This window comes from Gastrolobium bilobum, unplaced genomic scaffold (assembly GCF_033153095.1).
Source record: "Gastrolobium bilobum isolate Gb01-03AN ecotype WA unplaced genomic scaffold, APGP_CSIRO_Gbil_v1 utg11595, whole genome shotgun sequence".
NCBI lineage: Eukaryota > Viridiplantae > Streptophyta > Magnoliopsida > Fabales > Fabaceae > Gastrolobium > Gastrolobium bilobum.
The window spans coordinates 173,014-188,327 of NW_026898316.1; the positions used below are offsets into that span (position 1 = coordinate 173,014).

The 15,314-nt window shown below is 34.1% G+C and overlaps 2 protein-coding genes across 2 annotated transcripts; one reads left to right on the top strand and one right to left on the bottom strand.

Annotated features, from left to right (window-relative positions):
* Positions 1-10,404: 10,404 nt before the first annotated feature.
* On the bottom strand, positions 10,405-11,058 carry LOC133314827 (uncharacterized). Its single transcript, XM_061516355.1, has 2 exons — positions 10,882-11,058; positions 10,405-10,806 (listed from the first exon to the last, which is right to left on the bottom strand). The coding sequence occupies exons 1-2, from the start codon at positions 11,056-11,058 to the stop codon at positions 10,405-10,407; spliced, it is 579 nt and encodes a 192-aa protein (XP_061372339.1).
* Positions 11,059-14,424: 3,366 nt separating this feature from the next.
* Positions 14,425-15,084, top strand: LOC133314828 (uncharacterized). Its single transcript, XM_061516356.1, has one exon. It carries the CDS (start codon positions 14,425-14,427, stop codon positions 15,082-15,084), a length of 660 nt encoding a protein of 219 aa, XP_061372340.1.
* The last annotated feature ends 230 nt before the right edge of the window (positions 15,085-15,314 follow it).

Below are 15,314 nucleotides of genomic sequence, written 5' to 3' on the forward strand. Positions count from 1 at the left end.
CAACCGATTAAAAAAAGAGAAAAAAGAATGACACATTACTCGATGTGAGTACAACATGAGAGAGTAATCTTATGTAACATTAAAATATGATTTTCATTAATATATAACTGTGCGTGTGTTAAAAAGTTAGAGTCACTAAAAAACAAAAATTAGTACGTATTTTTAAAGGGTTTAATGTTTATTATATTGTAGGAGATAAATTTATTTTCTATACATACATAAAAGTGTGTGGGCTCATATGTGTCCATGTGATGAGAAGAGAAAGAGAAAAAGAGAAAGTATGGACTCCATATATTTTTATGTGCGTATATGAGATAAAATTATTTACTATAATATAAAAAACAGTAATCTCATTTTTAAATTAAGATGGTTACTTACTAGTACATAAAAACAATAAGCAGAGGCTATTGAAAAGAGACGAGACTAAGAAAATAACGCAATATTAATGATGGTTTAAGTATTGGGCGTTGCAATCCCCACTGGGACGGCGTCAGGTATGACGGGTCTAGTTGTTACCTCCCTTGGATAATTAAACACATAAGACACCATAAATATCAATTTTCATCTTATTTTTGGAAGCCAAAATAATAGATCGAGTTCAAGCCTTTTAAGTACTAATTAAATAGCATACTAAGAGCTTACCAAAAAAAAAAAAATAGCATACTAAGACAGTCTTGCTGATACAACTGAGCATCATGCACTTTTTTAATGTTCGGGCATGAATCTTTGCAGGCAGGATCCTCTTTCCCTGTTAAGCAAACAAAAAAAATATTGTATGCATTTAGCTAGTTTTTTAATTACTCACATTAATTAGTTGCCAAATTTTTATTATAAATTTGATGGAGAGAAAGTCATGTGGAATTTGAACCAAGGACAACTTAAAAACAAACATTCACCGTCAATAGATACTACGACTCCTTAGAAACAAACATTCACCATCAATATATAATAGGGTTTGGTGTTTGTCATTTTAAATGACATAAGTTATGTCATTTTAAGAGAGAGATAGACACAGAAAAATAGAAATCATGGGAGAGAGAAAGTGAGTGGTTTTTATTAATTTAAAATTCAAATTTTCTGTGTCTGTATCTCTCTTAAAATGACATAACTTTCTGTCATTTAAAATGACAAACATTTTTCCCATATATACTATGAGACAAAATGAGTAATAAGAATTAAGGATGTGCAAAATAACCAAAAAATTGAACCAAATCATGAATCGAGCCGAACCGCCCTTAAAATAACCGATTTTTAAAAATCAGTTCATGAACCGAACTGATTTTTAGAACCAGTTTAAGAACCGAACCGAACCATTTTTTGAACCGAACCGAACCGTTTTCAAACCAAACCAAATTGATTTTTATAACTTTATTTTTTAAATTTTTCATTTTTTTTTCTTTTCAAAATAGGGTCGACCCAAACCGGTTCCAAACCGAACCGAACTACTTTCGATCCGAATCAGTTTTGAACCGAACCGAACTGAACCATTTAAACCAATTCGGTTTGGTTTTTCAAAAAATTCGGTTCAATTCGACTCATGCACATCCTTAATAAGAATTGAGTTTCTTCCGACACCATAATAAGGGGAGGACAGATTTAAAGAAATAAAAGAAGAAATAAGAAAGCATGTCTAAACTTACGCTCCACGAGAAATTTTTCTATTTTGCTGCATCGCAAGAGTCTTCCATTGCATGTCTAAATACAGATTGAAAGAAATAAGACAGCACGTCTATGTTAATTTTTTTATTTATTTTTTTACAATTATCGTTGGCCGTAATCAATGTATTTATTTTTTTGTTTTTATAAAAATGGGCTAAGTCATGATTCATATAGGAGCGCAATATAAAACCCGCTTAATTGAGTGACCTTTTTATTTTGATTTGGATATCTGTAAATTGATTAGTGTAGATAACAGCATAGGCCTAACATATAGCCCATGATGGGAAGGAGACTAAGGTTAATAAGTTTGGCTAGGTCCTATCTACATTCACAGTATGTTGAAAAACAGTCACTACACAATTTTCTCCATCGACAGTTATGATCAGAAAGTGGTGTGAACTGCAGAGGAAGACCCTGGTCTTTCAAACCTTACAGGAATATCGAAGCAAACAAGAAGCAAGATAGAAATTAAGAATCATATCTTCAACAAGTAAGCCTAAACCTTTTGATGTTCTAATTTCATATAATTTTATTTTGTGATTTCTTTCAATCTAAACTTTCTACACTTCAAAATTTTCTATTTTGCAGCACCGCAAGAGTCTTCCACTGCATGGTGAAACCTTATTGCACATAAGACAATTCAAAATTGTCAATTTTGCTGCAATGTAAGAATCATCATTTGAATTTTTTTAATAAACCATCTAGTATTTGGTTGCTAACGGAGGCTGACTAAGCTGGATTTGAGTCGGGTAAAATCATAAGGGCAATAAAGCTCTTCTTTTATATAATTTGTTAGAATTATTTAATAACTTTTATGGAATATAACTAAAGTTTCCTTTTTCCAATTAAAATGGGATAAGTAATAATCCATATGATTATATGAGAGTACATTGTATAGGTTCACTTGTGACTTTTCTGCTTGGACAACAATATACGTAACATTAATTAGTGTTTCGAAGCAGTTAGGCCGTAGTGAGCGTGCGCACACACACTGTAACATTAACTAGTGTTTCAAAATAATTAGGCTATAGCATGCACACACAACGCGCGCACGCACACACACATATATACACATTAATTAGTGCTTTGATATATAGTTAGACCTTAACACACGCACATACGCACCTATGTAAGAACCACTTATTGTTTTTTTTAAAAAAATTCAAGTAAAACAAATATCGTGAGAGAATAAAGAAAAATGAGAGAAAAAAAAACATCTTCTTCATTTTCATTCTTCTCAACCCATCGTGACCCTCTCCTCTCCATCTCCAAGTCTTTCTTGTTCAACCATCACTCCTCTTCCTAAAGAGATTTCACTATAACCTATCATCCAGCACTAAGATTTCTTTACATTCTTGGGTAATCCTTGGTCAAAATCTAAAGGACAAGGAACCTAAACCTTGGAGCTGCAACCGGAGCACTTGCATGTTAGAAAAGAACCTCCTTAGAGCTTGAAAACTAGTTGGAAGTTCTTTAGAAGAAATTCAAGAGCCTAAGACCTTCAATCAAGTAAGTTATAGAACTACTTTTGCTTATTCTATGATAGAATTTGAAGTGTTTTATCTGGAACATGCAAGCTTTTGAGTATGTATCCTTAAAGAAGAGGAACTATTATTAGAATAAAATTATGATCATGCATGTGAATGTAATAATAGTGATTTATGCATTTATTTGAAATGTTAAACAAATATAGTAGGTTTTCTGTATGATTCATGAGTTGCAATTACATATTTGAAATTTTGAAGTACGGAACTTATGTTTACGCAATGAAAATAAAATGAAAAGAAAAAATTTATCCATAAATGTTAATTCAATACTACGATTATAACTGCGCTTAATATCATAACTGATGTTAACAAATCGATTCTAGAACGGGGGTGTTACATTTTATACTATCAGAGCAGTTTCTAAGGGAAACATGTGTATTCTAGAGATATGTAAATGCTTTATAGTTGTTTTAGGTTTTCATTATGATTATGCATGTGCGATCACTAAGTGTGAGCCTGACCAACTCACTTCTTTGTGTAACATGTGCGGCGATATGGTGAGATCTCGAAGCAATCGTGAAGCAACAAGTACTAATGCACTGGTAGATCCTGTTGCAGCTGCTTTATGGGCCATGCAGCAAGAGATGGATGCTAATAGGTAAGCTAATGAGGTCTTGATGAAGACTAATCAGGGTGCAATGAATGCCAATCAAGCTGTGATGATTGCCCTGATGATGAATTGAGGGCAATTAGAGGAGAAAATAGACAACAACCTTCACATCATACACATGTTAATGGAGGAATAAGTCACAATGAGGGTGAGGCTAGTCACCATACTGGTGAAGCTATTCAGCACCATGAAGAGACAAGTCAACATGTCAGTATTTCACAACCTTCTCATGTTGACCCTGTAAGAGAACAAGAGAAAAGACTTAATGCTTCAGCAGTGATGTCTGACTCTTTCTTCTTCAACTCTTCCATTAGAATTTCAGCATCTTCCTTTGGAGGGTTTTCATCAAAGAATTCTTTCTCTTCTTCAAGAGTCTGATCATCTTTCTTTTCAGGAACAGTCCTTCAAGAAGGTCCACCTGGAAGCAGTCGCTATTATCCTCAGTGTGCTTCATTGCATCGAACACATTAATGGTGACCATTTCGTCATCCATTCTCAGCTCCAGCTTTCCTTTCTCCACGTCAATCATAGCTTTTGCTGTGGCAAGGAACGACCTACCCAACAGAAGAGGCATGTCTCCTTCTTCTTCCATGTCAAGGACTACGAAGTCAGCAGGGAAGATGAACTTGTCCACCTTGACAAGTACGTCTTCTATTACTCTGTTTGGTCTTCTCAACGTTCTGTCAGCAAGTTGGAGAGACACCATAGTAGGTTTCAGCTTGGAAAATTATGAGAGACTTCATCACGGAAAGCGGCATGAGATTGATGCTTGCTCCAAGATCGCACAATGCCCGACCAACATTCATGTTGCCTATCGCAATCGGGATATTGAAACTCCCTGGATCTCGAAGCTTCGGTGGAAACTTCTTCTGAATTATGGCACTACATTCCTCTGTGAGAGCCACTGTTTCAAATTCCTGCAACTTATGCTTTCTAGACAAAAGATCTTTCATAAACTTAGCATAGTTAGGCATGTTAGCTAAAGCTTCAACAAAAGGAATATTAATTTGCAACTTTTTAAACATTTCTAAAAACCTGGCATGTTGTTGCTTCTGTGCTTGCTGCTTTGACTTTATGGGATATGGTGGTTTCTCAAAGCGAGAGAAATTTCATTGCTTCTTTGCAATCTCTGCAGATTTCTCCTTTGTCCTCTCTTGCAGGTTCTTCTTTTGCAGGTGTTTCCTCCTCTTTTTCTTGCTCCGGTTCAATAACTGGTTCGTTCGCTTTCTTTCTCTGAACCACTTTTGGTTTTTCTTGAGGAGTAATCATAATTCAACTTCTTGTAACCATCGACTTGAATTCTTCTCGCGGATTAACTATTGTGTTGCTTGAAAATTAACCTTGATTTCTCTCAGCAAGCTGCCTAGACAATTGGCCTATCTGATTTTCCAAATTCCGGATGGAAGCATCCTGATTTTTATGATAGGCTCTTGTCTCATTTATAAAATTGTTAGTGGTCTGGATATGATCATTGGTTGTTTTGGAGAGCTGCAACATCGCTTTCTCCAATTCAGACGGCTCCTTATGTGGAATAGGAGGAGGTTGTAAGTAATTATTGGATTTGTAATCCAAACCTCCCCCTTGAATTCTCCTTTGGAAGTTGTTCCCTGGAGCATTGTTCTGGTTTCTCTAGAAGTTCTGCTGTGGTCTTGGATCATACCAGACTCTATTAACTTGGAGTGCATCTGATCCTACCAATGTGGGGCACTCGTTAGTCTCATGCTCTCCTTTACAATACTCACAGTTAATTGAATTAACTTGAGCTATAGAAATTTTCATCTTGTCTAACTTAGCAATCATACTGGAGAGCTGTTGAGATATAATCTTCTGTTCAACCAACGCTGCATCATCGTTCCCCAATTGCAGAAGTCCCCTCTTTGGTTGAACTGGTTGAACCGCCATTGATGTGTTCTCGTTCCTTGCCATGTAGTCAATCAGCTCTAAGGTTTGAGCTGTTGTCTTCTTTCCTATGGTTCCACCAGCTGCACCATTAACGACCATTCTGGAGTCTGGTGTCATTCCATTGTAGAAGACTCTGACTTTCTTTTCGTCTGGCAAATCGTACTGGGAGAACTTTCTGATCAATTCTTGGAATCTGGTCCAAGCTGCGCATAGAGTCTCTCCTGGCTTTTGAGTGAAGTTTGTAATTTCATTAACCAACTTATTGTATTTCTCCCTGGAAAAGTGCTCTACGAAGAACTTGACTGCCAGATCGTCCCACGTTCTGATGCTGTTGGGAGCTTGTCTATCCAACCATCTGAGAGTTTTCCCTGTTACAGCAAAAGTGAACAACCTCTGTCTAATTGCATCGTCTGATATCCTATGATGCTGGTAGTGTCACAGATTCTTAGAAATTTGTCCACGAAATCATGAGGGTCTTCATAATCTTTCCCGCCAAACTGAGTTTTCTCCACCAATCCTATCAGTGACGGATGGATGTCAAAGTTGTTGGCTTCGATTTGTGGTCTGACGATGCTTGAATTCGGCAGCGTGAAAATAGGAGCCAGGATTGACTCCATCAATTCATCCTCCGGCGGTGGTGGATTATGAGCTGCCATCTCGGGTTCTGCTTTTGGCTCTGAACTCGAGGATTCCTCTTGCTTCCTTAGCTTGGTTAATTTCTGATTCTTCTTTGCAGTCTTCTCAATTTCTGGATCAAACTGTAAAGTTTCTCGGACAACTTTACCTTGCATAAAAGAGAGAAATCAATTAGTAACAAAACAAAAATAAAAATTCCAATCTCAAAGATCGAAATGTAAAACTTGTTGCGAAATCGGCAAGTATACCGTTCGTTTCAAGTAATAAAGTGATAAGTAAGTTATCATTCCCTCGAGGATTAATGCATCAAATATTAAATTAACTATTCCACTTGAATTGGAAGAAAAGAATTTAGTTTGATTGTGAAAATATTTTGTGATTGTAATTTAAAGACAGAAATTAAAAACAATAATATTCAAAAGCATGCAAGATTTAATCAAGAATGTCAAGAAAATATGAGTTATGAAAAACTGTAAAAGAACTGTAGCCAGGACGCACTTCACTTCCGATCCTCCCTTATATTCCTAAATTGTATTTTATAACTAATTAATTTGTTAGCTCAGACAATTCATTATTTTCCTATTAACTAGTTGAACCCTAATGTCTTAGTGATTTCAACTACTTAACTCAATTAGAATCCTAGTGTCCTAGTAATTCCTCTTGAATTAAGCATTAAGCAAATGAAAAAGTCTGCAATCTATGTAAGCATATGTCTAGGTCATGCACAAATTGTTATTCTACCCTTGTCCAGATTAAAACCCCAATATGTCTATTGTGAGTCTTAACCCTCAAAACCCTATAATAGAGCGATCAATTCTATCAAGGATATGGAAGAATTAACACAAGTAGAATAAAACTAACTAAACTAATTAAATTATAAAAACAATTTAAAATATATAAAGGATTCACATTGGGTCTGTGATCCCAACTACAAAAAGAAATTAGCCAGACATATTCATGTCTGACTTAAACAAATTCAAAGAATAAAGATTGTTCATAAAAGCAATAAAGGAGAAGAAGAAGATAGATGATCAATGTTCTTCGGTCTCCAACTCCGGCGGAATCCTGATCTCCAGCGCGAGTCTCCAAGAATTCTCTCAATTCTCTGTGCTCACGATTCTCTCCAGCCAAAGATGGTTTCCTCTTGGGGTCTGAGTCTCTATTTATAGAGTTTGTGCTCTTGCTTAAAAATCTTGATCAAATCTTCATCGTATTTCTGGTTCAATCTCCTTTGATACAGTCTAAGATAAGTTTAAAAATCATCACGTGTCTCCCATGCTACTAGCGCCAGGTTGGCGCTGATAGCGTGGGAGTGTGGTTTGAATACAGTAGCTTCGCGCTACTAGCGTGGATCCCGCGCTGATAGCACGGTTGACAAAATTGGCTGGCGCTGATAGCGCCTGTGCCACGCTAGTAGCATGGTGGATCTATGTCAAAACGTATTGCTAGCGCTGACAGCACCAGATCCGCGCTATTAGCGCGGGGCTTCAGACTTGTGCTCTCAATTGGGCTTCTTTCTTGTCCATTTTCCTACCAAATTATAAGAAAATCAGTGAATAGATATCTGATTGAGATTTATCAACTTAATAACAATTATAGCCCCTTTTATTCAAGTTTGATCAAGATTTATTCTCTTTTTGGCTTAAAATCATATATATGCTGGAGGCATATCAGAAGTTACACTAAAGATGCTATGATATGATGTATGTTTATTATTTTATGATATTATCTATACACTGTAAGTGAACTATAGGACACCCTGTGTTTTGGGAGATATATACATGGTATCAGAGCCTCGGTGTAATGGGTTTGATCCTCACTGCTTCCCACTTTCTCTTGTGGAAATTCTTAGCACAGGTAGGTGAGTCTGTTCACTATCCACCTTTCAACCTCGATAGGCTCTCGTGTGAGGGGGCTTGTTAGAGATATATAAAATCATTAATATAACCTCACCCAATAGCTTAAGCTTTTGGGTTGAATTAGTTTTTTACATGGTATTAGAGTCTGAGTGTCCCGAGTTCGATCCTCGCTGCCTCCCATTTTCTTTGTGGAATTTCTTAGCACAGGTGGGCTGGTCTTGATGCATCATCCACCCTTTAAGCCCAATGGGCTCTTGTGCGAAGGGATGCATTAGAGTATAATATAAACAATTAAAAGAAGTCCTCATCTAAAAGCTTAAACTTTTGAGTTGAATTGGTTCTTTACATGGTATCAGTGCCTTTGTGTCAAGGGTTCGATCCTCACTACCGCACACTTTCTCTAATGGAAATTTTTAGCACAGATAGGTGGGCCTGTGCATTATTCACCTTTCAACCTCGATAGGCTCTCGTGTGAGGGGGCATTTTAGAGATATATAAAATCATTAATATAGACTCACCAAATAGCTTAAGCTTTTAGGTTAAATTGGTTCTTTACAAATTTATTAAAATACTTATTTAGAAATTAGGCCACAAGCCTATTTTAAAAGGCCTAACCTCCATGCCTTCATGCCCCACCTATATTTTTTAATGATAATATTTTATTATATTTTAATAAATAATTTGTATTATATTTTAATAAAATTGTTTTATTGATTTGTACTGAAATAATGCATATTGATTTTTAAATTTTTCTAACTCGTCTCATAGACTTCTACACTCCCTCTAACCTAATTCTCTTATGCAATGCATGAGTGAGTGAATATATTTTTTTTTTTGAAAAAAAAAAGAATTCAATTAAATGTTTTGCATCCTTTCCATTATTTTGTTTTTGATTTTTTTTTTTTTTTGTATATCTTTGTTTTTGATTTCCAACAATATAGTTAAATTGCCAATAATTTGGGCTGTGGTCTAACTTTAATTAGTTATTGTATTGCTTCAATTTTCCATTAACTTAGATATACAAAAGAAACAAAATAATCATAATTTATAATTTACAGAGTGCAATATGCCATTTTTAAAGACTTAGTAGGCCAGGTCAAGCATTGTATTTTTTTAAAATCAACCAAGTAATTAAACTTATAATTTAACTTGTATCGGACTACAAAGCAAGTCAGATTTGAAATATATATTTTATACGGGCCTAATTCATTTAGAATAAAATCTGAATTGACTTTACTCATTAAAACCCCTAATAGTAGGCCAGGTCAAGCATTGTTTTGGATAAACTTATTTTATCAAAATTATTTATTTATTTATTTTAGATAGCTTTTATCAATGTTCTATGTAAGTTAATCAATATATAACTGAAATTTTATTTTATAAAATTACTTTATATTTGAAGAGATACTTTATTAATTATTTACTAGCTTAATATACACAACTTATGCAGAATATTCCGCTTGCTATTTTAATATACACAACTTGTGATGATTGAATATATATTTATAAGGGTTTATTTTATTTTATTTTTTGTAATGTTTTCTATGATGTCAATGAGAATTGACACACCTAATTCCCTCATAATAATAACTTGTTATTGCATGAGTTCAATTTGGAGGTTTCCGTCAAGATTGATTCAAAAGAAAAATATATATGTTTAGCATTAATGATATATTTAATTTCCAGAGAGATAGTAAGAAAATTTCATGACAATATATGGGACAGGAAACAAATTAATTATGTAAATCATATATATATATATATATATATATATATATATATATATATATATATATATATATATATATATATATATATATATATATTTGTTTTTCTTCTCACTAATTAGCAATAGAACATATATAGATATAACTTCACTAAGAATGACTCAACTGACATTATTATGATCCAGGGAATTACAAACTCTTGTTTGTTTGTTATCAAGAGCAAAAAAAAATCCCCGGCCATATGATAATTTTGGTGAAAGTACCCTAAAACAACGCAGCTAATTAATTTCTGCTACATCACATATATAGTGTAGTATATATATGTGATATGTCAACCATTTGCATAAAACAATACACTTTAGGTTGATCATAATTAGCTAGATAAAAACCCTTCCAAAAATAGTTAGGAAAATGTAGGGATGGATTAATATAATTGGGATGGATGGATGGATGGATGTCAAAAACTAAAATGGATGAATTTTCCTGCTGAATGCATTCATGTTGGCTAAGAATCCAACCCTGTAAGGCAAGAATGATCTCCTTTTAATGCTCTCATTCCTCATTCTATTCTTCAAGTAATGCTTCTCGTGAGACGACGACGACACCGTTTTGCCGCCAATCTTCCCACGACCCTTCTTTTTATCATTATTATTAGCCTCGTCGACATCGGACCTCAATGGCTCCGGTGCCGGAGGATTCAAGAAAACGAAAACGTTCTTGCTGTCAGTGCTGTTGCTTCGCGGGTTCAACTCTCGCCGGAATCTCAACTGCTTCGAGAATCCCGTGGAGTTGCTCTTCTTACACCTCTCGTTGTTGGAAGCCTCAACCTCTACCACCTCCAACGTCGTCGAGGACGTTTTTCCATCCTTTAATTCCGAGGGAAAACTATTTCACTTCTCAACGAAGAGCTTCTTGATCAGCGTCTGTGGAAGAGGTGAAACGGCATCGCTATTATGAAGGAAAGCAGGGAAGAAGGGTCGGATCTGGCCATTGTGGAAGATCTCATCAGCAAAGATAAGAATTCCTTGGGGATTAGTGCATGCGAAACTGAATTCTCCTTGTTCGTCATCATAATCGTGGAACGTGTGAGGAATTGGGAGAATGGATAGAGATTGCATTGTTTGTTAATATATTTGAGAGTTAATTAATCACAAGCTTGTAATAAGAGAGTGTGTAATGAATATGCAGTGAAAATGAGAAATTGGGTTATTTATATGTAAATTAGAGAGTGTGTATGTAATGTGAGCTTTATTTCTGTTTATGAAATGGAATTCGGTTAAATTGGGTGGGGGGTTTTAAGTAAGTAGTTAGACATGTAAGGTGTGAGCACTGTGATGACGTTCTTTACTGTTAGTCGGTTACCCCTTTTTTTGCATCCTTTCTTTCCCTTTTTGTTTTTCCTGTTTTTTTTTTTTTTTGCGTTAAATAATAACAAATTGCTTTTTAACTATTTTCGTTCTATTGTTAAGCTAAGTAAGCCACACGTGTTCTACTGCACGCGCACAAGCACAACCTCCTCCGTTTTGCTTGTAGATGTCAGTTGAAATTTTACTCAAATATAAATAGAAGTGTGATATTCATATTACCGTGTATTATTCACATCTTAGCCGTTGATTTTCATATCTAATAAATCTTAATTTTAGATGCACGAAAATTAATAGTTAAGATTTGGTATAAGACTTGTTATTTTTACTCCGGTTTAAGAATAACATGTTTACATATATATATATATATATATATGGGTTAGGATCATCTTACACCAGTGTAAGTTACACTCTTAATCTTGTCCACTGATCCTATTTATATCTAAGGGCTCAAATTTTTAAGTAATGTGAGCCATTGGATACAAGTGGATCAATGGTCAATATTGAGTGTAAGACTTCTAACTCTTACACCAGTGTAAGAATATCCTGGCCCTATATATATATATATATATATATATATATATATGTCTCTGTGTGTGATTAATGTTTATCCTTTTAAAAGACATAGAATTGTGTAATTTTAGTCAAAACTATTGTATTTTAGAGCTCATTTGGTGGACATGATAGGAAAAGGGTAGGATATGATATGGAGTTGATAAACCTATATCATGTCCTGTGTTTGATGAGCACCTGATTAGCAATCTGATAAGATTATGTAGAAGGAGAAAGGAAAAACAAAAAACAAAATATAATGCAATAAATACAAATATATTGAGTAGCGTGAGGATATATTGGGTAACGTGGAGATATATTGGGTATCCAATATTGGTATCCTATCATATTGAATCATAACCCAGCTATCCTCATAGGATAAGAAATAATGTATTAGATAGGATAAAATGAGACAATAAGATAAGCTAAACATATCCTATTGACCCACCAAACAAGAGATAAAAATAGGATATGGTAAGTTATCATATTCTATCTTCTTTATCAGGTGCTCTAAACAGGCCCTTAAGGTGAGAGAAATAGAAATCACATTAGAAAAAAGTGAGAGTTTTTAATTTAAATATTAAATATAATAATTTTAACAAAAAATGATTATCCTTTGAAAGAATAAATATTATATTTTAAGGTGAGAGAAATAGAAATCACAGTAGAAAAAAGTGAGATTTTTTAATTTAAATATTAAATAATAATAATTTTAACAAAAATAAATGTCCTTTAAAAGGATAAATATTTTTTCATACATATATATATATATATATATATATATATATATATATATATATATATATATAGACACACAGTAGTATTTTAACCCATGCGATGCAAAGGGATTATGATAGAATGATTTTTATTACATGTGGATATGAATATTATACGCTAAAGATTGTAAAATATATAAAAATAAATCTTGAAATAAATTTTGAAGGAAATTAGATTGTAATAAATGTTACTAAATTTAAATAAAAGACTCAAGACTTATGTATTAAAGTTCATATTTTTTTATGGCTTTAATATTTCTAAAGTGAATGTAGATAAGTTATCTACATTCGCTCTCAAAACGACGTCGTTTTAAGTTGAAAAATTAAAAAATTATTATGAAAAAGACTACTATAACCCTGAAATAAATTATAATTACAAAAATACCTTGATTTCTGCCTCAAAACGTCGCCGTTTTGAGCTCAATGTAGATAAGTTATCTACATTGACTGTAAAAAAAACGAACCCTTTTTTTATACACTTCTTGGTAAACAACACTGTTAGTTTTTTTACATGAATTTTCATTTTCATCTAAAATTAAAATCTTCGAACCATTCCTAGATTTTACTCTAGAAACAGCAATATATAGTTGTCCATGAGTAAAAATAGACTTCGGTAATAATAGCCTAACATAAGAAAGAGATTGGCCCTGACTTTCATTAATGTCATGGCAAAGCGTAGACTAATTGGAAATTGTCTTCTTTCGAATCTCAAAGGAATATCAAGATCTGATGGAATCATATTCATTCGTAGAATGTAAACTTTATGACCAATATAATTTCATGTAACGATAGCTGTACTAATCATATTGGGTAATTTTTTTTATCCAATCAACGCAATTGATTGGTTTCCCTAATTTTAACCAATCAATCTAATTAATTGGTTTTCTTATTTTGAGCCAATAAATCTAATTAATTGATTTCCTTAATTTTCTGCATTCCTACGTTGCACCGATATTGACACGGGATATGAGGCACGATACGATATGACACTTCGACACGTTAATTCTAAAAAATATTAGATTTCGACACGTTAGGACACATTTTAATATTAAATAATATTTTAAATTTATGTAGTGTATATTATATTTAATATTCAACAATTTAACAAAAAAATGAAGTTAAACTTATAATATCCATCAATTTTGCAAAGTCTTTATAGTAGTTAGGGTTAGACGGAACTCAATTTATTTATTATGTTTTGAATAATTCTTTACGTTAATTTTCTTTTTTATTATGAATGAAATTGTCTTTCCTTAATGTTTTCTGTGAGCTTGAATCTTATAAATTGATCATAGCTAAATGAATGTCAATAGGAATGTTGGTGCATGATCCTTATCTGACAATTTCATCATAATCCTTATGATTCTAGAAATAGACATACAATTTTGTATAGTCTTATGATTCTTGAACTTAATGGTTATATAGGAGGTTGTGGTTGTACGCGTAGAGCACGTAGCTAACTAGCTTAGCTTAACAATAGAACGAAAATAGTTAAAAAGCAATTTGTTATTATTTCACGAAAAAACAAAGAGGGAAAGAAAGGATGCAAAAGAAGGGGTAACCGGCTAACAGTAAAGAACGTCATCACAGTGCTCACACCTTACATGTCTAACTACTTACTTAAAACCCCCCACCCAATTCAACAGAATTCCATTTCATAAACGGAAATAAAGCTCACATTACATACACACTCTCTAATTCACATATAAATAACCCAATTTCTCATTTTCACTGCATATTCATTACACACTCTCTAATTACAAGCTTGTAACCTCAAATATATTAACTAACAATGCAATCTCTATCCATTCTCCCAATTCCTCACACGTTCCACCATTATGATGACGAACAAGGAGAATTCAGTTTCGCATGCACTAATCCCCAAGGAACTCTTATCTTTGCTGATGAGATCTTTCACAATGGCCAGATCCGACCCTTCTTCCCTGCTTTCCTTCATAACAGCGACGCCGTTTCACCTCTTCCACCGTCGCTGAAGAAGCTCTTCATTGAGAAGCGAAATAGTTTTCCCTCGAAATTAAAGGATGGAAAAACGTCGTTGTCGACGACGTTGGAGGTGGTAGAGCTGGTTGCGGCTTCCAACAACGAGAGGTGTAAGAAGAGCAACTCCACGGGATTCTCAAAGCAGTTGAGATTCCGGCGAGAGTTGAACCCGCGAAGCAACAGCACTGACAGCAAGAACGTTTTCGTTTTCTTGAATCCTCCGGCACCGGAGCCATTGAGGTTCGATGTCGACGAGGCTAATAATAATGATAAAAAGAAGGGTCGTGGGAAGATTGGCGGCAAAACGGTGTCGTCGTCGTCGTCTCACGAGAAGCATTACTTGAAGAATAGAATGAGGAATGAGAGCATTAAAAGGAGATCATTCTTGCCTTACAGGGTTGGATTCTTAGCCAACATGAATGCATTCAACAGGAAAATTCATCCATTTTAGTTTTTGACATCCATCCATCCATCCATCCCAATTATATTAATCCATCCCTACATTTTCCTAACTATTTTTGGAAGGGTTTTTATCTAGCTAATTATGATCAACCTAAAGTGTATTGTTTTATGCAAATGGTTGACATATCACATATATATACTACACTATATATGTGATGTAGCAGAAATTAATTAGCTGCGTTGTTTTAGGGTACTTTCACCAAAATTATCATATGGCCG

Bases quoted from the DNA above. Each gene is read 5' to 3' on its own strand.
- LOC133314827 (XM_061516355.1), bottom strand. From the start codon at position 11,058: ATGCAATCTCTATCCATTCTCCCAATTCCTCACACGTTCCACGATTAT. The intron at 10,807-10,881 runs GTTTCACCTCTT...TCGGAATTAAAG, and splicing joins TCCTTCATAATAGCGATGCC to GATGGAAAAACGTCCTCGAC.
- LOC133314828 (XM_061516356.1), top strand. From the start codon at position 14,425: ATGCAATCTCTATCCATTCTCCCAATTCCTCACACGTTCCACCATTAT.